Source organism: Chamaea fasciata, unplaced genomic scaffold (assembly GCF_029207755.1).
Source record: "Chamaea fasciata isolate MVZ Bird 193981 ecotype frontalis unplaced genomic scaffold, bChaFas1.0.hap1 SCAF_4, whole genome shotgun sequence".
Taxonomy (NCBI): Eukaryota; Metazoa; Chordata; class Aves; order Passeriformes; family Sylviidae; genus Chamaea; species Chamaea fasciata.
This window is the reverse complement of record NW_027094089.1, coordinates 46,084,888-46,109,737: the sequence shown is the minus strand read 5'-3', so window position 1 is coordinate 46,109,737 and position 24,850 is coordinate 46,084,888. Positions and strand designations below refer to the sequence as shown.

Genomic DNA, 24,850 nt, shown 5'->3' with positions numbered 1-24,850 from the left:
AGCTGTTTCTCAGTGGCCTCTCCATGTTGAGCTTGCTTTATCTCATATTCAGAGGTTTAAATCAATAGGCAAGTAATTCATTTGACCAGTGTATTCCTTTTGGGAGACCACCACCATCTTCTCTTTGAGTACCCAGCAGTTTGAGCCATCTCAGAGGTGAGCTGCCTTCTCTAGATGTCAGAAGAGCTGGCTTTGAGCACCTCTAAGTGGTGACCTGCCTGCACTTACTGAGTACTGTTGCTGTGTATCTGGCTTTTTTAATCAAATGGATGCAGAGGAAAATTGAGTGCAGCTCTTTTGCTATCAGGGCTGAGTGGGGAACTCTTCACAGGCCCTCACTTATGGTCTTGGTGGTGCTTAAGCATACATGGACGAATTTGAGAGTGGGAACAGGTACTGTGTGGCAGTTGTCCATTTCACTACTGTTTCCCTCACAAAATTAGAATTTGCTACGTAAGTTCAATTTCCTCCCTTTCAGAAAGAAAAGTGCATGTAATTTAAGGGATACTTAAAGTCAGTTTAAATTCATAAATGGGATATTTGAAGAGTGGCTGCTACATATAATGCCAGGGGAAAGATGCATACAACTGTTTTGCTGAAAGAAGGATGGATCAAAATGTGAGCCTTTAGTTAGTGGATTAGTTCTTTATATGTTGTGCATTTCATTGCTTCATCTTTCACAATGGGCTGTATTATTTTTTCCATCAGTTCAATAGAGTGAAAAGAAAACCAACTTTTGAGAAAGTAAAGTGTGTCTTTTCTTTTTCCATCTTCCCATGTCGTTTTCTTTAAGATTGCTTTCAAATTTGGTATGGTCCTCATTTGTTGCCTTAGGAGTTTTGATAATTTGAAGGGAGATTGCTGGTCTACAGAAATGCTTGATTGTGAGGTACTTGAGGCAGTAATGGCTTCAACTGGCAGTGGTTATGTAGCATCTGATGTGTTTTTTGACTTTTCTCTTCCAGGTGTCACAAGTTGAAACTGTAGAGATGTGGCACTCCTCAGCAGTGCTGCATTTGGGCTGGGCTTATACACTTCATGTTTTCTTCGATGTGTTTTCCTTCATAGCTAAAGCAAAAGCTGAAGGCTTCGTCCATGGCCCATAGATGTCAATGGCAAAATCTGTATTGGCACTGAATGACTTTGGGTCAGGTGTGAGGCTGATGTGTTGCTTTGACAGAAGTACAAAATTATTCCCAGGGCAGACCAAAGTTCTGTCAAGGAAATGAGAGCTGCTTTTCTACTTACATGTAAGGGAACTTGAATTTTGGTTTTCTTAATTTATATTTCAAGCTTTGTTTCTTTAAAACGTGGAAGAATTGCCTGTGCATTCTTGCACTTCCATTGATGTACTGATGCATATGACAGTGAACATCTGAATGTCTGGTGCCTTGGTTTGGTTTTTGTTGATAGTAGAGGAGAATTCTGAGAAGTGCCTATCCTTCTCTCCTCCAGTGGTGTTTCTTGAGTGCCTGACACTCTTTCCAAGCTCCTAACTGATTAACAGCACACCTGGCTTGCAAAATTTTGGTAATTGTTTGGCTGAAGTTTGCACTCTAGGATCGGTTTTCATTTCTTAATGACTGGCATCAAACTGTTGAAAGTACTGTTTCTATTTGTGCAGCATTGAGCACCAGAAAAGAATGGAGCCTATGTACTAGTGCTGGTTTAGACAGTGTATGTGTGTCCACATATCACATGGCAACTCCATGACCATGGCATTTCCCTTACATGCTCCTGTCAAAGAACTTTGAGGTGGTTCTTAACCATTGTATTTCTCTGCATAGGGACAGTAGCCTTGCTTGGATTAGTGCAAAGAGTCCAGAATTTCCTGATAGGCACAGCCTGGAATAGTTTGTTGACCATGGTTTTTTTCAGTACATTATGTATTTCCTACTGGGTCTGGCTCCTTGACCCAGATGCTATAGGCAGTTAGGTTAGCGCGCATAAAGAGGAGAGCCCTGGTGCATTTACCCAAGAGGTAAAGAAGTATTTCTTACTAAAAAGAAAGTGAATAGTCCTCCTTTGCTTCTGGCAGGCAAAAACAGCCACAGACTTGCAGGGCTGCTGTGGTTCAAGAAGTCTTGGATAAGGCATGCCTGCCCCTGCCAGCAGCACAGCCTGAGAGGGGGAAGGAGCCACATCCCTCCTCAAGCCACTCCCAGGATAAATAGCCAGGAGAGGGCTCTGGCCTGGGATGTGTGCAGAGCGCTTTGCTTTCCAAGTGCCTTGAAGATTTGTTCGGATGGGCTTTGTGATGGCCTGGCTGCTGGCTGTGCTGGGAAAACAGGAGCAAAGTGTTGTGCCTTGCTGTTTCCCACTCACAGACTGCAATGTGTTCTGCTGCTGAAATGATGGTAGGTGGTGTGGATCAGTGGCACCTGAAATGCCTTCAGTTGCAAAAGTGGGGAGGCTGGATCTCTTTTAGAAGGAAACGTATTTTGGGAGTACAGATATTGTATTGCTGAGAACCGTATGAAGACTTTTGTGCCAACTGAATAATCTTTATTTGAGATTTCTTCAACTTGACCGGCATTGGAATTTCTATTTTAATTTTTTTTTTTTTGGCTTCCCTGTGATATACTCTAGATAAAATTTGGAGGTCCTCTCATTTTCTTTTTAAAAATACAAAGGTGTTATGAGAGCCCAATATTGTCTTTCTGGTTTTACTTCTGACTGTGACTAAGAGGCAAACACCTCCTGAAGTAGATTTTTGTAACTGCTGAAGAAAATATATGAGAGTTTGATAGTCATACGTGATAATCCTCAGCTGTAGGCCTCATGTTGCCGTATTTCAGACCATTCTGGCTTTTCTGTAGGAATTTACATGCCACAGTGGCCTTCGGAGCAGGATGGATTTCACAGGCACTTCATGCTGTACATCCATTTCTTTGCCAGCTAGAAAATGTATTGCATATTGCAGTGCTTGCAGGAGCAAGCCTGAAAGCATTGGATTGACATCAAAGGCAAGATCTTTCTGTGCAGAATGCTGGAGATTTTAAGAGTGGTAAAAATTTGGCAAAGGAAATGCATACTGTTTTTCATTGCAAGCCCCTTTCCCTCCCTCCTCCCCGTCTTTTTAGGATATGTATGGCAGATATGAAATAATGCTGGTACTTTATTTCTGGGAGCAGGAGTTTTTCTTAGAAGTTGTTTTGCCATTTGAGGGATGATTATTTTCACCCTGGGTGGAAAAGTATAGCTGCAGTAGTATCCATTTTTTATTAAGAAGTTAGCTACAGCAATAAATGTTGGATGAGTATTGAATGTTTACAGCATAGAGAAATTTGTATCTTCTTTCAGTAAGTGGGTGATTATTTAATAGCAGTGAGCTGAACATGAAATCTAGCAAAGACTTACTGGAATCCAAGCAGTCAAGGGAGATGCTGTACAGGTCAGACCTGTTTTTAGAATAGTTACACTTCAGGTTAGCGTTTGTAGGAAAGGGGAAAGACTAATAAACTCTCAAGCTTTCATATCTACATAGCTTTCAAGTGTGGCAAGTGTTGTTTTGTCTGCTGTGAAGGGGTGTTGATAAAGGGTCTGTAGTTGCTGGATTTCACTAAATGTTTAGTCTTTGATAGTGCAGTCTGCTTTTGACTTCTTGTGATTGTCAGATCTGCTGGACAGTGTTCTGAAGCCTTGGGCTGCTGCTGGTGACAGAGCAAGGGAACTGAGGTGACATTGCACAGCTGCAATGTGTGAAGGGCAGCATGCTTCCCGGAACCACGATGTGGGTGTCCACAGCGAGGGTGTAAGTGCAGAAGAAAGCTCAAATTTGTTTGCTGCTCAATTCTGTATCAGCTTTGCTGGCATCAAGTGAGGTGGAAGGCTCTGGGGATACCACCAGTGCAACAGTCACTGTCCCTTCAGCTCACAGCACAGAAGCCCAGAGGGTGGTGAGCACCCATACCCTCCTGCTGCTTTGGATCAGGGAGAAGCAAATTGTCAGAGTGGCACCAGCTGCTTCTAGTTGGATGGCTGGTGGCAGGAGACCTCGGTGGAGGACTGTGGGTTAGCACCTCAAGCCAATGGCAGGGTCAGGAGAAGGTCACCTTGGTCCTGGACCTTGTCTTGCACTGGGTGGTCATTATTGTGGTCAGTATTTTTTTTGGTTTGTGTGCCTGCATTAGGTGCTCACTGAGTCTCTTGGTGAGATCTGTTTTCTTGTGTTTACTGTGTTTTTTTACATTCTCTTACTGCAACGGGGTGTCGCTTCTTGGGTCCTAAAGCTTTCAAGGTTTCATGGTTGTGTTACTAACCATTTTCACAGTTACTTGTAGTGGAATATGAAGTAGCAAAGGGAGGCAGCGTGTAGGTTTGCTTGATGTTCTATCTGGACACCTCTGAGCTCTTTCGTTGATACTCCAGCTAACAGAAGTAAATTATACACTTTTGTGCATAATTGAGTTGTTGTTTCAATGCCTATTGTGACAGGTGTGTTTACAATGACTGCAGAGACTGGACCAGTAGTTTTACAAGATATGTACAGTCTTCTTATGTGTTGCAGTGGGAAGGGTTTCATGTGGTAGTGAAGCTGTAATGTTGGATGTAAAGGGGAAATTTGGCTCTCTTGCCTACGGCTGTGCTTATAGGAGTAAACTTCGTAGCCCATTTCTAGTTGTATGCTAACTTTGAATATATAAAGCTAATTATTGAAGTAAAAAAGCATTCAGGAAATTGGTAGGGCAGCATTAGATAGAAAAGCATACATTCAGACTGATAATGATAAGCTTGTAAGTCCCAAAGGAGAGTAAAGCACAGAAGGGTGTGTATTAATACTGTGTTGCATCACTGACTATTGCACTTGGCAGGTGTCTTTGCAGATGTGTACGCAGCCCTGCTAGGGTGCTCTATGTTGCATTGGCAAATTATCAGTACAGGAGAATAACTTGAACGTTCCTTGCATCCATCTGAGAATGTCTCCAGGCATTCCTGGAGTCTTGTCAGGATAAACCAGCCAACTAGTCAGAGCCTGTTGTCCTATATGCCACAGCAACACAAGGGATGTACTAGGAGTGGTGTTTGGGCATATGCTAACCATCCACATAAGCATTAGCTTTGGTTGAGGAGCAAAGCCTCAGTGAAGAATTCATTGGGATTTTGAGCCATTTCTATCCACGTCTCCCTGTTTGTTGCTACATTCCCGCCGACACAAATCCAGTGCATCAGTAGGTCACTGCCCCTTCATTCCTCTTGTTGAGGAAATGGAATTCACCAGTTAATTTCCTGAGATGCTGCACTGGGACAAACGACTTTAGGGAAATGGATGTGTGGATAGGTACCCAGCATTCAAAGAGTCTCATCTTGAATGTGACTTGTACTTGAAAGATACCATTATAAATGTCTCAAGTTTATTGGTCTTTCTGTCTTTCATTTTCCTTGCTGTCCCTCCCAGAATGTGTCATACGTGGAGAGCAATTCTGTGGAGATGTGGCAGGTATCTTTGAGCTGCCCTGGGCATGGTTTCTGCACAGAGCTTTGAGAACTGTTCCAAGGTGGCCAGCAACATATCAGGATTGTTTTGCTACTCCTAAAGCTTTTTATGGAACTACTGAAAACTTTACTTCAGAGCTGTGTATTTCTCTGTACAGAAGCCTTCCAAGCAAAAGAAGACTTTTCTGAATTAGTGTTTGCTCCCCTAATCTTTTAGCTTCTTGTTTGCAGTAGTTATAGTGTCCTAGTGGGACTGGAAACTGACTGAGACTTCAGAGTATTACTATAATCACAAAAATCCTGGTATTTAGTGAATAGACTAAAAATAGGTCTCTGGAATTATTCAATTTTGCAAACAGTTGGTAGGAATAGCATAGGTTAGTGCCTGCTTCTCCATGAAGTACAGTGTTTCTGTTTCCTGCCTTGGATTGCTTAAGTTTCATATGCAAAAGCATCCTAGGTTCAGCCTAGAGGAGAAAATTCTGGAGGAGATGTGTAAGCTGATGACAGTTTGATGACAGAAGGGAATTATATGATTGTAGAAAACATAAATGCCTTAAAAATAATATGCCTGAGCAAATGCCTATGCCATGATCCTGCATATTTCCATCCCCAATATCTCTTCCACAAAGTTTCTTGCAATCAGTTGCCCATATTTTTATAACAAATTTCTATTTGAGAGACTTGTTTACTGCTTTTTCAGTTCTTCTTTCTAAATTGTTCCTAATATGCTATGAATACTCTGTGAGGGGATCTTTGGTATAATTTTTGTGTGAAAACAGTTACTTTTTCCCTCAGAAGAGTGGCACAAAATGCAGAAACAGCTTTGGCAAAGAAGCCACACCCTGCTCCTTTGTGCTTCATGTGAGAAAGGAGAGGGGGAAAATCCTGACTTTTCTTGGAGCTCCCAAGATGAGGTGAATTTCTTGGTTGGTAGGAAACCCGAATGTGCACTCACCATGCATCTGCCTGATGCAATTGGGCCAGAAGTCATTCTGTGCTCTGTATATCCCTCTGTCAGTTCCTCTTGTGGTTTGACTGACTTTCCTCCCAGAATCTTGCAAGTGTCATCTCCTCCTTGTATGAACTGTGTCTCCACTAGAGGGGGGTGCCAGTATTGCTGTAGTGGGAAACTTTGAGGATTTGGCAAGTTGTGGTGCTTTACTCTTCCTTCTTGCCTGGCACTGTTGCTCGTTGGGTTAAGTGGAGTATCCTTGGAAGGAGGCCGCTGCAAGGCTGAAGGCGCAGCTGACCAAGTAGTAGGCATTGGGTTTCTCCAAAACAATGTCAGTTCTGCCAGCATGCCATAGTGCATTTTTGTATAGAATCATAGAATAATTTGAGTTGGAAGAGACCTTAAGGATCAGTCGGCTCCCAAACCCCTGCCACAGACAGGAACCCTTTCCCCTAGACCAGTGTTCAAAGCACTGTGCAGCATAACCTCAGATAGTCCCAGGGACTGAGGTATCCACAGCTTCTCTGGGCAACCTGTTCCAGTGTCTCATTACTCTCACGGTAAGTGATTTATTCCTAATATTAATCATCATATACCCTCTTTCTCGGTCAGTTACCCCCTTGTTACGTACCCTTGTCCCTTTCCAGCTTTTTTTATAAGCCTTCTTTAGGAAAGTGCTATAAGGTCTTCCCAGAACCTTTACTTCTCCAGGGTGAGCAGCCCCCCTCCCTCAGCCAGTCTTCATAAGAGAGGTGCTTCAACCCTCTGGTCATTTCTATGGCCCTCTCTGCACTCGCTTCTTCTTCTGTTCAGAGATTCAGAGCTGGATGCGGTACTCCGGGAGGGATCTCCTGAGAGTGGAGTAGAGGGGAAGTGTAAGATTGGCTGACCTAAGAGAGGCTGCTCAGTAGCAGGAGGTTGAAAATCAGACCCAGCATGCCTAAGTGGCCTGTGTCAGGGATGAGAGTAGCTGTGCATGGGCCTCAAGCTTTAGTGTCATGGACACAGCTGGTGTGTGCAGTTGTGGGATGCCGAAAAAATCTGATTTGTGGGTGGATTTCAGTACATTCTCCGTTTGTGGCCTGGATCCCTTGAACTTTTTAGTTTATTTGTGCGGTCACAAAAAAGTCTTAGTGGTTCCTGAGTAATGCTTTATGGCTTATGCTTTTGTTACAAAACTGTCTGAAGGAGCCTTTGAAGTGTGTATGTGTTCAAAGTTTGTACCCATGCTAATGTGCACCAAGTTGCAACGGAAGAGCTGGAGGCAAACTACTAGTTAGTTTTCATTTTCTTTTTTCTTTAAGAATAATCCATTGATATTCAGTTGTACTTTTGTCCAATAGGATTGGGTTTTTTGCCTTTCTTACTCTTTAAAAGAGGTGAAAAAATTGATGTTATTTAGAAAATGGTGAGTCAGACTAGATAGTGCTTGGATACTAACATTTCTGTAATCATATATGTTAGAAGATAGAGTTTTTTGGTTTTGTTGTTTTTCATCAGCTCCATTCTGGTTCCTGGGTTTCTGTTTTCACTTGAGTTTGTGACATCTCCCAAATATTCTGATTGGAATATTTGTTGTTTAACTTGGGTATTGTATTTATTGAGGACCTAGTCAGAGAAGCTGAATAATCACTCAAGTATGGCGTGGATTTACAACAGCCTACTTAATTCGTGTGACCTTTTGTATCCCCCAAGTGCCTGTCTGCTAAACACAACTCAGAGTTAATCCAAGTCAATTCTTAAAGTGAATTAGTCAAGCTGTGAGCCAATCTTCTCTATTTACCTGCTTGTTCAGATAGGCAGCAACCTAAGTTGCTTTAAACTTGATGATTGAAAAGGGGAGGGTCAAAGGGAAAGGTGATGAAGTCCTGGTGTTTTCTTCGCATCTCTCCTTTCAGGGTATATTTCAGTAGTGCTTTGCATTTATAAATCGTGAATTCATAGAACGATCAGCATAAGCTACCCAAAGACAAAACCCAGTACTCTGATGCAGTTCTCTACCAAGCATCCCTGACAGCTGCTGCTGCTGCTGTTCGAAGGGTATTTTGGGGAGTGTGTCACTTCTTGATCATCCATGAAAACTGTTCTACAAAAGGTCCAGCCATTTGAGTTGGCATACTGTAGACAGCAGGGAGCATGATGCAGACTGTGAGGGCTAGGAAGCCCTGTTGACCTCTGCCAAGAAAATAGTTACCAGCCTCAATTTTACAGCAGGGATTCACAGATTCTGGGTGTATTGTTCTGAGCACACCAGATACTTGCATGATGGACAAGAAGTAATTACCTTTCATTTGTCAGCATCAGGATTTTTTTTGGCTTGAGCTACTGAGTTTGCTCCCCCTCCATTTTGACAAGAGGAAAGGTAAGATCTTATTTCTGGGTCGCTGCTGTCCATCAGATAAGTTTGTTTGTGGCCTTGAGGTAGAGCAGTGACATGAGAATAGGGAGTTTAAATCCTGTCATTAAGATAATTCTTTCTTATTGTTAATTCTAAATTCTTTCAAACTTCTTTCAGGATAACTTTGCAAAATACAGCACTGCAGAAAGTGTCTGGAGAACAGTCAATTGAACCAATGCAGATGTTGCATAAATATTTCTGAAGGAGCATGACTGTTAGTTCTGGTTTCAGGGATTGATATATAGTTCCTGTGTCTGCATTGGTGGTGGCCTGCGCTACATTAAGCTATAGCCTTCTTTAATGTATTTAAGTCTTTAATGTGTTTTCAGGAGTGGGGGAAATAGGTGGCAAATTTCTATTTCAGACAAACTAAATTAAACTCCTGTTTGTGTATCACTGGTCATGGTGCATGTAGATCTATATTGAGGTGGTGCCTTTGTAATTTGGGGTTGGGTATGCTTGATTGTGGACTTCCTTGGCTTCAGCATTTCCAGATTGTTGTATTTTGTGGTGTTTTATTCTGCCTGAAGATTGAACATTTGTTTTGTGGATGTGGGGTGAAAAGGAAGTAGTCGTTTTAAGGCTGGCCCCCCTCAAAGCTGCTTAAAAATTTGTGACATTTTGTTATCATTCAGATGGGGTTTTTTATCTAGCAAAAAGATATTGTTAAAAGAAATGTTTAAATACAAGCTTGTTTTAGAAGAGTGCCAGCCTATTACTGCTTTTCTGAGTTTAAAAGAAAAGGTGCAGTTTGCAAATGGAGTCACTGTTGCTGATCCCTGGAAGTCTTGAATTGTATCACTTTGTTATTTCTTCTTGGAAACAAATACTAATTTTTTTTTTCTAAGCTGTTGGGAAGATTAAGTTCTTGTTGCTTTTTCTGCTGAGGAGTGATAGTTGGAGAAAAGCATCCTGTTTTCTGATATAGTGATTTATACTTCGTTAGAACCATAATCATAAAATGGCTTGGAAGGGACCTTAAAGATCATCTAGTTCCAGGCCCCCTGCCATGGACAGGGGCGCTTTCCCTAGACCAGGTTGCTCAAAGCCCCATCCAACCTGACCTCAAAGATTTCCAGGGATGGGGCATCCACACCTTCCCTGGGCAACCTGTGCCAATGTCTTACCACCCTCACAGTAAAGGATTTATTTCTAATATATAATCTAAATCTATTTCATTTTTAATCCATTCCCCCTCCTCTTGTCTCTATATGCTCTTGTAAAAAGTCCCTCACTATATTTCTTGAAGGCTCACTTCAGGTCCTGATAGGCTGCTATTAGGTCACCCTGCAGCCTTCTCTTTTCCAGGCTGAACAATCCCAATTCCCTCAGATTTTTCCTGTAGGAGAGGTGCTCCATCCCTCTAAACATCTTGGTGGCCTTCTCTGGACTCAGTCTAACAGGTCCTTGTCCTTCCTGTGCTGGGACCCCAGATCTGGATGCAGGGTTCCAGGTGGAGCAGAATTTCCTCCATCCCCTGCTGGCCCCTCTGTTTTGGATGCAGCCCAGGACACGTTTGGCTTTCTGGGCTGTGAGTTCCCATGGCTAGGTCATGTCCAGCCTCTGATCCACAAGCACTCCCCAATCCTTCTCACAGGGCTGCTCTTGATTTGTTTGTCCCCCAGCCTGTGTTGATACAGGGAGTGCCCTGACCCAGGTGCAGCAACTTGTCCCTGGTCTTGTTTAACCTAATGAGATTCCCATGGGCTCACTTCTCAAACTTGTCCAGGTCCCCCTGGATGGTATCCCTCCTTTAGGTATGTCAACAACACCAATGAACTTGGTGTCATCTGCAAATTTGCTGAGGGTGCACTCTATCCCCGTGGCTATGTCATTAATAAAGTTGATACAAAAGTCTGCCCACTGTTGTCTTCTTTAGTGACATTGATTAGTAAGCAAAATAGTCATGAGAATGTATTTAGAGCTACATTCTGTCCGCTACCCTTTCAATTCCAGTGTTCAGAATAATTTTAAGGAGCAGCTCCTTGCTCTGTCACTCTTTCTCTCTCTTTTTTTTTTTTTTTTAAATAATAATAATAACAGAAGAGGACAAAAGCCCCTGCCATACTTGCTTCTTTTATACACACATGTGCACGCAATGCTGGCAACAGTTAATAATGTGTCTTAAATTATGAGCTATCTATCCATGGTTGCTTTGAACTTTTCTGCCTCTTAGTTACCTACTTCAAATTTCGTCTGTCAGTAGAAATAAACAAATTTAAAAGAGTTTCACAAACTCTTTTGAAGAAATTACTTCTTTTAGAAGTATTTGTTACTCTAGATGTCAGTACCTTGACAATGTATATTTTGAAAATACAGTCATATGACAACAGCTTCATTGTGGTTGAGAGACCAGCCATATTGTAGTGACTTGTTTACATAAACCTGAGCAAATTGGCATTATTCTCCTGGAGTTGGTGTCTAGATGCATTTTTCCTCTTTATTTTCTTGTGATTCTGGAAGTCTAAAGTAGTGAGATAATGTTGAAATTAGATGATTGCATGAATTTTTAATCTGGAGTCTTACTAGATCATGTTGCTTTTACTCGAAATGCAAAAACTAAAAATTCACTTTCAGAGATATCTTACTGTTTCAGTACTTACCAGTTTAAAAAAAATCATTATAGAGCCGCTCCTGAAGTTGTTTTTTGAAGATGGTGCTGTGGCTAGTAGAGATGTTTTAAGGCAATTTTCGTGAGTCTGTGTGTTTGGTGTGATTGTTTTACACTGACCTGTTCATTGTGTTGAAGAGGCTCCTAATACATCCCAAGAGACATGCATCTACCAGCCAACATCCCTTGCATTCAGGCAGATGCTCACTCTTTTCCCCCAGAGAGTGGGAAGAGGCTCTCCAGCCTTAATCAGTGGCAAAGGAACAATCATCTCTAAGCAATTCCTAACAAGCAAGCACTGATGGAAGTCGTTAGGAAAAACTAGATAATGACTGAAACAATTCTAGAGATGCTGGATAGTAATGGGATGACAAACTGATGTGTTGGCTTTAAAGGGCAAACTGCAAGAAAATGGGAAAACTGAGGAAGCCATGCAGAATTGTTTTGAATTTTCAGACAAAGCTCAGCTTTTCAGAGAAGTAGGAGGCTTCAGGAGAAGATGAGGCATCATTCTGGGTTAAAAAAAAAAGCAATAAAATGCTCCCCAAGAGATGGGTGTGGAATAGATACAATGTGGAAATAATCAGGAAAGGAGGTTTAGCAAGTGACAGAATTGCACAGGATGGTGCAAACTGACCTAGGTCAAAAAAGTATGGAAAGGATTCTGGAAAAGGACAACTGAATAAAATAAGTAGAAGTTTTGTCTGACTGCAAATCAGATTAAATGCCTCAATCTGTAGCAAAGAAAAAGCTGTCCTGTATGTAGCAAGGAAAAGGAGTATGATTCAGTTTTGGAGAGAACAGTCATGACAGTTTTAGCAAAAAAAGAAGTTGAGATGTTGATAGAAAATTACGAGTGTGTCTTTTTTTTTTTTTTTTTTTTTTTTTTTTTTTTTTTTTTGTAAATTTCTTTTCATCAGTATGCAGAGAAACCTGATGTGCTGCTGCATCCCTCGTGTATTAGCCTCCTGCTGATGTAAGTCCAGGTTGTATCACAACAGACATGACTTAGGGTGAACGTGTTCATGATTTCACGTTACAATGCCAAATCCTATGGGTTTGTCCTTTCAAAGTATGCTTTTTGTCATTTAATAAAATGTGACATTTCTTCTCCCTCCAAAAACCCCAAAATAACAAAAAAAGAAAACCCCAAAACAACTCCAAGACAAAAACAATTCCTGAAAGAAAGAGCAGCTTGTAATTTCAGGAACAGTCTACTCACTTAAGATCATTTAGAGGTTCTTTCTGGGGCTAAACCTCAGAGCAGGTAAAGGAGAAATGTAAACGTGTAGTTTAATTACAGACCTTTGAACTGTCTGTCCTTTGGTGGAACCCAGTGCATGATGGTGGTCAGTCTGCTTTTGTCATCCTCAGAAGGCAAATTAGAGTGGCATATGGAAAAGATTTCCCTGCACATTAAAGGCTTGAGGATATTATACTCGCTACTGGTTTGTTTGGTTATTTTCATTGAAAATCTGGGAAGAGAGGTTTTTGTCCTTTTATACATTCAGATTGGTCTTTTGCTTTTATTTGGGGGTATGGGCAGGATCTCTAACCTTGCCTTGGTGGGAATCACTGTGAAGGTATCTTTGCTGAACCATGTTCTTTGTGACAGTCGATTATTTCTCTGAGGGAGCGCAGCTGCATGATGGTACTGTTTTATTGTTGTAAATTAATTCTGTGCATGATAAATTATTAGGTGACAGATATCTCCCTAATCTTAGTGGGGAAAAAAGACAGTTTCACGCAACACTCCCTCTGCAGAGTTCATGAAAGTATTTAGCTTGGTTAAGGGGGCTCCACCTGGGGCATTTTCACTGAACTTGCAGGCTCTATTCTGTCATGGGAAGCCTTAGCAGCAATCTTGCAGTACTTTTAGTAGTGAGGCCAGAACAATAATCCTCCCCAGATTAGCAACAGAGCTTCTATTCAAAAAGGTTTGACTGACGTAATTATTTTTTTTGTTTGAAGCACAGACTGCACTGTGAATGCAAATGACTTAGATTTGAGATCCTCTGTGGAACCTTGTGTTGTGGAAGGGTCCTACTGAATCTGATGGAAGTTTTTAAAATTTCTATAGTAATAAATTTCTAGCCTCAGATCACTGCTGAAATCTTCATTTTTTTTTCCTTACCTAAGAAAGGATAACAGCCTTTTGAAAGTAAACAGTGTTTTGAAAGGCTAACAGTATTTTGAAAGTAAAGACTGAAGTAATTTAAACTGGAAGTCTCTTTTAGACCCAGGAAGTTGCAAACTTCCCTGCAGCAGCTTTTAAAAAGTCTAAAAGTCTTAGACATTTATAGGTGTGATTTGGTGGAAGGCAGAATGGAAGATAGGAAACATGAGTTTCTTCTTTTTTTTTTTTCTTTTTTTTTTTTTTTTTTTTTTTCTTTTTCTTTTTCTTTTTTCTTTTTTTTTCTTTTTTTTCCTGGTTAGTAATACACTTTGAGACTTCTGCTTTTTAGTTTGACCTTTAAGTGAGCTCATGTTTGTTTTTGTTTGTTTTGGTTTGGGGTTTTTTGTTGGATGCCTTTTAGGTACCTGGGGATCTTGAAGTAAAGTTTTCCAAGGTGTTGTCTGTTATTTTGTTTTGATTTGCTTAAATAAAAGTTGAGTGCTTTGGCCAGCTGATGCTGTTTCAGTAAAGCAATCTGCATCCTGATACCCAGCTAAACATGCTGCTGTCCTGTTTTTAATGCTGTTCATGGCTAAAGAGGTGATTGCACTTAATATTAAGCTGAATGTGTGCTTTGGCTGATAAATTGCAACCAAAGCAGGCATCATACCAACACAAAAATAAATGTGTAGCTTACATAGAACCATAGCAGTAATAAAATCTCTGACACTTTGTTATATCTTTGTAACACTGAATCACTTCCAAGACAATTGTTCAGGGCATGATGGTTCCGAAGGGGTAGCAGTGGTGTAGGTATTACCTGTTTTGACATGTTCAGTGGTTGGGTTTGATCTGTAATTGGTTGAGGTTTTTGTCCTGTTTTTCTGGTTGTCAAAGTCTCAAGTGCTCAGATTGCTGAAAACAAAGAAAAAATCCTACAAAAACACATATGCATATAAAAGCCCCAAACCCAAAACAAACAAAAAAACCCCAAGCCAAAACAACAACACAAAACCAAAAACAAAATCAAAAACAAACAAACAACCCCCCCCCCCAAAAAAAAAAAAAAAAAAAAAAAAAAAAAAAAGCCAGAAAACAGATTATGTGCATGGGATGATAAAAGGAAAGTGGTTTTCAATGACTGGAAGAGCATACTGCCATTTTTATGATCTGATTTGATCTTGGCTGTCCATGCCATTTTACCCTGTTCTCCCCTGAGATTTTGAGGTGGGTCAGGTAGCATGCTGGAGATCAGATGGTGGGTAATGATTTGCTGTCCTGTTCTCTCTCAGTGCTTAGGCAGGAGGCTGTCTTGCTGGCCCCACTGACTGCCCTCCTGTGACCCATTCCCATTGCACAGGACCTCCTGTGAATGCAGGTCTGGTAGTGCTTCTGCAGATCTGCTACAAAATGTTGTTTTGCTTCATAGAGCTAAAGAGTAAAGTCAGGAGAGAGGGTTAGTACCAATCAATTCTGGGGTTTGGGCCAACCAGCTCAACTACCCATTGTAGCTTCCAGTTTTTTGTTATTGATAAGTCATTTTTTGATGACAATGAAACATTTAAAACACTGCATTATTTTTGTTGCAGGTCTCCTTCCCTCTCCTTCTGTTCCTTCTAAGCCTTAATGATATTTTGTTTAGCCAGTTTCTGCGTTGTTCATTTTTTGTGTCAGGTTGGAAAATGATCCTTTTTAATAATTGTTGTGTATGTGTTTGTGCTGAAACTGTGCAATGCTTCATCAACAGCAGGAGTTCTGTGAGCAGAAGCAGACTGAATTGAAATTGATGCTGTTGGATTAACATTCTCAGACTGAAAGAAAATTCTGATCTCTTAAACGATACCTGCAAGGAATTGACATTTACTGTCAAAGTGAATTGAACTGTGGACAACTGCAAAGAAATTGCTAGGCCTGTAGGGATTTCCTCCACAGGGACAGAGATTTGATGGAAAAATGTTTCTAGATATAAATTGATTTCCAGTTGTGGTTTTGGTAAATATATGCACTGTGTTTTGGGGATGAGGTAATATTTATATAAGCATCTTTTATTCTGTATAGTTATTGCCTATATTTAGTGCATATGTAAGAGCTTTTGCCCCTATATAGCATACTAATCCCAACAGCAGCATGAAAAATTCGTCTTGTTTCCTGTGAGCATCTCTGTTTCTTCTGCAGAAGTGAACAAATAGGCTGAGTTTTGTTGTACCTTCAGTCTGTCTTTGATCTTTGTTCTTAAACCTAAAAATGTGTCCAATTTCTTAGTGCTGTTTGTAACTTTCGTTAGTTTTGTAACTTTTATCACTCTTGATACTGGGAAAGGGTAGAGTCATGTATGTTTTACTCTGGGTTTTGTTTTGTTTTTATTTCAATATTTGCAAGGTAGATATTTCCTATGGTTGTGTCTGAACCTTTTCATATGTTAGCAAATTCCACTCTATTTTTCTATACAGTGAAGCTAGACTCAAGAAATGTCTGGCTTTACTGACAGGGACTGTTTCCAGGGGGGTTGATGGTGCAGCCAGCACAGGAAATATGGTGAACTTGTCCCTTGTTTTTGGCACTCCCCTTCCAGATTTCCATGACCCCTCAGTAATACTTCAGAACTCCATTTTCACAGTGAATTATTAATTCTTATGAAGAGTTTCCAAATGGGTGAGAAGGTGTAGCTCTGTAGTTTTTTCAAGCACTCTGGCCAGTGATTAGAAACAGCATACAGGAAGGCTTTGTGGGTGGACATACTTGTAGAACTGGTCTTCACTGGGACGATGGTGGTGTTGCATGTGCTGTAAGAACAGGTGTAACTTGGCATTTTGTTGGTAGCTGTACCAGTTTGATAGCAAACCACTGAGAGCTTTTCCAAGTCAGAAGTACAGTTTAGTAGGAAAATTGAAATAAAGACAGAAAACACTAGTTTTAACTAGAGTCAGAATACAACGTGACACCTGATTGGTCAGGGTGGTGATAGCAGTCCAGTTAAATGGTGGACGTGGTTTTGTTGAAGTGGTGATCCATTAGTAAAGTCTGGTCCTTCTTCAGAGGTGATTGTCAAGCTCTTTTCCTCGGGGAATCCAGTGGTAGACACTCTGGTGTTCTACACATCAGATTATATCCAGGTAGGAATGTGTCATGGGTTTTGTAAAGAGCATATTATTCTATTCCATCTGAGTGGAGCAGAATTGCTTATCTTTGTCCAAATAGGTCAGTGTCACTTATCAGATGGTAGAGTGCTACTTATCTCTCTTCATTGTTTCACTACTTCCATGGGAATGTCTTCTGCTAATAGACCATTAAGAGCTCATCAATGACATTACACATTACACTGCACTATTGTAAGCTGCTCCACACAGGGAGGAGGAGCCAAACCATCTTAACCAAAATAAAAAAAGAGCCACAGTCCCACTAAGTATCCAGTTTTTCCACCAGATCCCTGAAGGAAAACCGGACACATCTCACCAATACTGGGTCCTTTTTCTTCAATGAGACCATCTCTACTCCAACAGAACCGCATCTGCCACTCCAGGAGGGCTTACTTTGGACTGCTTCCAACACCCTGACCAACAGGGTGTCAAGTTGTATTTCTGACTCCGTCAGGGTTTTCTAAGATTTCTTGTTTGTTTATTTGTTTGCTTATTCTTCTGTACTACAACATCTGTATTTTTATATCCCTAGTAAAGAACTGCTATACCTATTCCCAAAATCTTTGCCTGACAGCCTTTTAATTGCAAATTTATAATAATTTGGAAAAAAGGGAGAGGGGCTTACATTTTAAGAAAGACTCCAACCCTCCCTGGCAGATACCTGTCTATCTAAACCAAGACAGAATGCTTGGTTCCTCCCAGTGGGTGGAGCATCTCACAATGGGATGATGTAATTTTATGAGTCATGCCTTGTTGGCCCATGAGCGGAAGATACCACTTGGAGGAGTTATCCAGGATGTGTCATGGAAGAGATAAAGAATGCTGACCCCCTGGTTTTAGCAGGTTATGAAAATGGTGATAGAGTACATACTTTTGGTTGCATCTTACATTGTAACTTAAGACAGTAGTTGGTCTGAAGGTGTGCTGATTAGTTGCAGTCACCACTATTGAACACATTTAAACAATGCCATATACAAGATCTATTTCAGTACTTATTGCCTTGGTAATAGATAGTGGATGTGATGACACTCTTTATCCTGCTTTCTGGAGAGGAGTGTCAGGTGACAGAGCTGGGCTGATACCAACCAATGTGCCGAATTTGCTCTGTTAAACATGTGTATTCAAACACACCCTATCAGCAAAGTTTGAGCAGGACTGTTAAATTTGTGCTAGGTTCCAAACTGTTAGTGCATCTGCTGAGGCAGGAGTAACGGTAGTCTCTTTGCTGAGACATCAGAATTTTGAGGGGGAGATAGATGGTGGGGAGTCTCATTACATGGTAAAAATTTGCTCACTGTTGTTCAGAACTTTAGGGCAAGGGTACAACAATGGTCTGCACCATCTCTCTGGAAATCTTTTATTTCTTTTCAGCTGCTTTTGCCCAATACTGAATCACAGCTTTACCTTCTTGCAGCTCTTTTAAGTACTGAACAGAGTGCAAGGGGTTATCCTCATTTGGATATACAACATCCCATGTAAAAGAGAGAGGGCAGAATTAGGAGGAAATTGTAAAGATCATATCCACTTCCACTGAGGAACACATTAAATGCAGGTAGCTCAGCTTGCAACCTGTGCACACCGAGCTGCCTGTATTAACTATATTTCTCAAAACAACTTAAATTAGTTTGGCTTGTCCTTATGCTTTGGTGGTATCCTGGTTTTTAGTGAAGTAATATCGAGGGATCTGCCCAGGAAATTCAGTTTTTAGGAGTAAAATGACAAGATGGACATTGTCAGTTTCCAATGGATGAAATCAGCAAAATAGCAACTATGTACCCACCAGCCAGTAAGAAGGAAACACAGACTTGCTTAGGTATTGTGGGTTTTTTGGAGGATCCATATTTCAGAGTAGAGTCAGATTGGAAGCCCTCTCTGTCAGGTGGCATGGAAGAAGAATGATTTTAAGGGGGATCCTGAACAACAAGAAGCTTTTGGACAAATTAAACAGTAGATTGTTGATGCAGCCCTTGGGCCAGTCAGGATGGAAGACGATGTAAAAGTGTGCTCTACACCACAGCCAGGGAGAATGGACCTTCCTGGAGTGTCTCATAAGAAGTACCTGGAGAGACTCAAGGACAACCCCTGGGGTTCTGAAGTCAGCAATACATAGGATCCAAGGCATCCCACACCCTGGCTGAAAAAGCATATCTGGCAGCTTATGAAGGGGATCATTCTGCTTCAGAAGTGATTTGCACCAAAGTATGGCTCCTCCTGGCACCCTGGCTGCCCAGTGCTGGGCTGGATATTCAAAGGGAGAGTCTGTTCCACACTTCGTGCCACTGATGTTATGTGGAGTAAGTTGCGCTTAATCACACAGCAAGCTCAAATAGGAAATCCAAATCACCGGAAATCATCATGGACTGGTACAAAAGCAAAAAATTCATATTATCATAAGGGGAGGTGGAGGTAATGGTGGCATGGGCTGAGGACACCTTACCATATAATCAGCTACCTGAAAATGAGAAGCTGTATTCTCTCTTTACTAACAGTTTGTGCCATATCTCATGGCTATGTCAAAAATGAAGAGGTGCTGTATGGAATCCTATGCAGCAAGTTGCAAAGCCATCGAGGGAAAAGTTGGATCAAGTCAGGTTGCAGAGCTTAAAGCCGTCCAGCTGGCTTTGGATATTGCTGAATGAGAGAAGTGGCCAGCACTCTATGTCTGTCCTGACTCGTGGGTAGTGGCAAATGCTCTGTGGGGATGGCTGGAACGATGGAAAAAAGGCAGTTGGCACCACAAAGGGAAACACATCTGGACTTCTGAATTGTGGCAAGACACCTCTGCCTCCATAGATGAGTTGCTGTAAAAGCATGTGTCGTAGATGCACATGCATCCAAGAGTCAGGCTTGTGAAGAGCATTGCAACAGCAGACAGGTGGATGAACTGCCAAGGGTGAAGAGTCTTGGGTGGATCTGGACTGGCAACAGGAATTACTTCTGGCTCAGTGGGCCCATGATGCCTCTCATCATCAGAGAAGAGATGCAACACACAGATGGGCTTGTGATCTAGGGGTGGATCTAACCATGGAAGTATCTCCCAGGTTATCCAAGACTGTGAGATGTGTGCTGAGATAAAGCAGGCCAAGGGGGTGAAGCCCCTATGGTATGGTGGGAGGTGGTGGTCTAAATACAAGTAGGGAGGCCTGGCAGATTGACTACATCACCTTTCCCCAAACCCGCCAAGGCAAGCGCTCTGTGCTGACCATGGTGGAAGCCACCACAGGATGGTTGGAGACCTACCCTGTGCCTCATGCTACTGCCTGGAACACCATCCTGGGCCTGGAAAAGCAAGTCCTGTGGAGACATGGCACCCCTGTGAGGATTGAATCTCACAACAGGACTCATTTCAAAAATAGACGCCTGGCACAGAGAGCGTAGGATTGAAGGGGTTTATCATAGTCTATGCACCAGTCTCTGGAAAAATTGAACTGTGCAATGGACTGCCAAAAACCACATTGAAAGCAATGGGTACTGGGACCTTCAAACTTTGGGATCTACATTTAGCGAAGGCCTATTGGTTAGTTAACACTAGAGGCTCTAGTATTAGAGGCTCTACAGTTTGAGCTGGCCCTGCCTAATCCAAACCTCCACATACTGTAGAAGGGGCTAAAGTCACTGTACTGCATATGAGAAATGTATGAGGGAAGATAGTTTGGATTAGTGGTGCCTCAAGAAAAGGCAAACACATCCATGGGAATGTTTTTGTTCAAGGACCTGAGTGCACTTGGTGGGTAATGCATAGGGATGGAGAAGCATGATGTATTTGCTTTTTGGGTGAGAAGAGTCTGTAACGTTAAATTAAATAATACTGGTTGCTGAATGACACTACCAATGTATGCCATAACTACCAAGGACAATGAGTATGGATGCTCCAGATACAGCAGTCATGAGCTTCTCGTAGAGCCCATAGTCATGAACTAAATTAACACAACGAACGCCTTGGAGGCATGGCCACTGGCTCTGGAAATTATACCTGTGTTTATATGTATCTGTATATATATGTGTGTGAAGCTAGAAGGTGTAGGATTAGGGCATGATATAGATGGCATAGAATAAGGGGTGCATAGTGCTTGTTTTTTGGCCAGGACAGAGTTAATTTTCTCACAGTGGCCATGAGAGGTCAGAGCCTGGAGCCCTCTGCCTAGGTGGTTGTTCTATGCCACGCACATCACCACAGGGGATTGGTTGGAAGTAAGGGAATTTTGTTTCCGAGAAAGAGGGAGGGCTCACAGTTGAGAAGCAAAACATGGGCACAGAGGGTCTGTGCATGGTTCATTGTCTCAGGGGCAGCATGGCACCAGGTCGGTCTTTGAGCACTTCTGCATGTAAATCACCTTCTTTATGTATACATAATGTAATTAATATGTTGCTGTTAATGTTCATATTCTTATAGTATTGCTGTTTCCTGTGAATTGTTCTTATCTCAATTTGGGACAGCAGAAAAACATTTATTATGCTCACAATCACTTCAACAAGTACTAAAATGAAATGCTAGGCAGGACAAGCCATTGCTGTTGCTCTTCCCTGGATAGCGTTAATTTTTCTTTGTAACTGGTAAGGCTGCCATGGTGGGGTGATGCATTTACTTGTGAGCTGAATGAATTAATTGCAAGCAGGATTGTTTAGTAAAGGCTGCCAGAAGTGAGTGATGCCAAAGGAATACTTTCAGATGGCAAAAAATTCAGATGTGATATCTGGAAGTGTGACATTTGTATTAAATCTTTTTCTTACTTTCTCACCTTTTTTACATGGTATTCAAACGTTTTTTCTTTGATGAGTTTACAGGACATACCCATCTGGGATCAATTAGTACTTTACACTGTAATCTGAACAGACTTCAGAGTTTTTTTCTTACTTTTTCAGGGTTTTTTTCTCTATGATGCTCCCTAGTAAAAATGTTTGGTTTCTCTCCTTTTTGTATAACAGACAGGATTCTAAGCATACTTTTGGTTTTGATTTAAACAGTATTCCCTAAAGTCAGCTTCAACTGTAATTTTTTTCCCACCTTCATTATCCAGAAGTGGCAGCATTTCAGGATTAAGAGAAAAGATTTTAAAAGAAAATAAAAATGACTTGCTGTAAAGCTGATGCAGTGAAACCGCTGCTTTTAAGCATGTCTTTTGAGATCTTATTTAAGTTACAGTTGCAACAGGTCGCAAGACATAATTGAGATATGTTGGTTGAGGATTTTCAGGCTGTTCTAGAGTTTTACTGAAAATCACTGTCAAGTTGCAGAAGCTTCCCTAAGTCGGAGTTCCAAGTTGATGCTATCTGTTTCCCTCATCTGGCCATAGAAAAACTAGTGGATTTCAGAAAATTAGTTCAACTCTCATATTTGAAAGAAAACAGGAAGCCTGAAGGTTGCGTTTGTTCTTTTACTTTGTGAAGACTATCTTGGAGAGATGCTATATCTCCATTTTCTGCCCTTCCCATGAGTATAGGAGAAGAAATTTGGAGCAGTGAGTGAAAAGAATGAAAGGCTACTAGCAAGAACTGAGTAGGAAAGAATAGGGGTCACTGGTAAGCTATATAAAGATGGAAAAAGTGATCCTAGAGCTTGGAAGATGAGACAACTACGTAAGGCATGTGGGGATGTGTTGAAATGTGAAGCAGGCATTTCAAGATGATGCTTTTTAAGAAGGAGGAATAATTTCCACAGTGGCGTGCAAAGGCTGAGTTTAAATTAACAAGATGGAAAAAAAAGACATAACTGAATCAGAAAAGCATGTGAAGCATAACTTTCCTACAGCACTTATCGTTCTTTCTTGGCCTGCTAAATGTTGCCTTTGAAAAAATGAACTTATGGCCAGGAAAGTTACTGGTGTTGTCTGTGTAACTATAGCATGGCCTAAGTTTGAAAAATACCACTGAAGTTTGGAGTAATTTTTGGTATGTTTATTAGATGCTGATTACACTTTGCATGAGTAGATTTCTGCCATGACTTGCAGAATAAGTGATAGATGAAGACAGCAATAGGTGTCTCTCCAAAATCCTTTCTGTGGTGACTAATTTGTGGGTCGTGTTGTATTTATCTGGTCTCACTAAGGAAAAAAGCCAGCAATAGTCTTAGTGTAGAATTTTTTTATGAGATTAATATCTTGGATGTTTACAGGGGGTTCCCCCTCCACCTTTTTGTTTGTTTGTTTTCTTTGTACACAAGAGTAGAAAAAGAAAAGAACATATTTGAGGAAGCTGGACTGACCTTGATAAACATGGTAGCTATGGAGATAACTTCATTCAATTGAATATATTTAATCAATTCTATTGATTACATTTTACAATTCGGTATATTCATGTGCTGCAAATCTGTGACTACCTGGAAAAAAGGAGTGTCACATTTTTAAGTGTAAGTTGTTTTTCTTGACAAAGAAGAAAAGTTCATGTGATCACTGAACTGGGGGAATAATTGTATCCAGTATTCCAGCAAGTAATTCTATGAATGCTCTTTTGTGGGGATTTTCTTTTTTCTTTTGTTGTGGCAGGAACACAGTTCCAGAGATCATAGTTCTTTGCCAAAGAAAAGCAAGTCTGTGCATTAGCCTTCTTGCTGATTTCAGTTTATGTGAGTCTAGTTTGTGTTGTCAAGTGAATTTTTTCTCCCTGTTCTGGATCAAATTCCAGTATGCCTTTTGAAACTTCTGCAAATCTGTTGTGAGTGGCCATGTCAGCAATTGGAGCTGTACAAACTCAGACTGGTTTTGCAGCAGCCCAGGGTCTTGGTTGTTGACTGACTACCCAGTTCTCTTGTTATTCTAAACAGGTTTTTTTCCTCTCCTGTTAGGAGTAAATATCAGTATGACTAGAGCCTGAGGAAGGGCTTCTGTGTTACTACCAAGAGCTTGCTGCTGCAGAGGAGCAGTGCAAGGACAGCAGGGGCATTTTGAGCTACCATGGATATCCCCACCGATTTGGTGCCATCGTCCATGATGTCCCAGCCTGAGGTGATTGAGGTGAGTAGACCACAATGAAACTCTAGCAGGTAACTGATTAACTCTTTCCTATCTCCTCATTGAATCCTGGCTTTTTCTCTTCTCTCATTTTAAGTCATCAGGGGAATTTTCTGAAAATACTACATTAAAGCCACTCATCACTTACTAAGAGTGTTGTTATACTTTGACACATGACATTGATGTGTTATAGTACTATTTGTAGAAGAAAACATATGGCAAAATATGATCTTTATTTACTCCATTTAGATGATCACTGTGCTATAGCTTGATTTTTACTGTGTTTAATAAATATGAAATAGAGGCTGTAATGAGTATAGGTTGGAATAATACCAAAGGAAATTTCAGGTTCAGTGTTCTTATCAGAGAAGTTCTAAGTGAAAAGCAGTAGTAAAATTAATAACACATTTAGCATTACTAACACACTAATCTTGCTTTCATGAAACCACTGTGTTTCAGATGCATTTATAAAAGTGATTTCGTAGCTTCATGTGCTGAACACCAAGTACTTGAGTATTCTGTTAAAGTAAAAACTACAAACAGAAAAGGAGATGCTCATAACAGTCAAGATTTCATTTCAGAAAAGCATTTTCAAAGTCTTTTTGACTTCACAGAGGCCCAAGTGCCTGTTAAAACATTTAAGGATGTGTCTTTTACTGAAAAAGGTACCACAATAATTAAGGTAGATATCAGAAAAATTTGACATCCAGTATTAATTTTGCTTTTTTTTTTTTTTGTTATTCTTGTTTGCTGTAGATTATTTGGCTCAGGAGACTATAGCTCTCAGCAACAGGCACTGAGAAGTGCTGTATTTCAAAGATCCCTTAGACTCTGTGAATTTAGGAAAAAACATCTCCACTACTGGGTGATGATGTGATATGAGCTAAATCCAGAGTCTGCTTTTGAGAGACTTCCTAGCACTACTCCTCCTCCTGTGTTTCAAATGGAGAACTAGTGCATTTTGGTTACTTTTTTGAGTCTCTCTTAAGGTTCCAGAATGATTTTGGTTTTTTACAGCACAGCAGAACACCTGGTAGGAGGTGAATGCTGCACACTTGTGTCCCAGGCTGCATAGCTACTGCCAGACTCCTCTCCCTTTGTGAGGGAAGGTTCCTGTAGGCTATCACCACACATTTTCCCCCCTGTCTTCATGGGTTGCCTCTTCAGAGCCTTCTTTATGTATGAGTGTAGTGGGTTGATCTTGGCCGAGCACCAGCTGCCCATCAAGATGTTCTATCCATCCCCTTCCC

The 24,850-nt window shown here is 41.0% G+C and overlaps 1 protein-coding gene across 1 annotated transcript in view; it reads left to right on the top strand.

Annotated features, from left to right (window-relative positions):
* The window catches only part of LPAR1 (lysophosphatidic acid receptor 1), a 72,587-nt gene that overhangs the window by 2,354 nt on the left and 45,383 nt on the right, over window positions 1-24,850 (top strand). Inside the window, exon 2 of the mRNA XM_066181453.1 lies at window positions 23,435-23,603. Within this exon, the coding sequence (XP_066037550.1) occupies window positions 23,544-23,603 (60 nt within the window). The 5' untranslated portion in view covers window positions 23,435-23,543. The remainder of the gene's footprint in view (window positions 1-23,434; window positions 23,604-24,850) is intronic.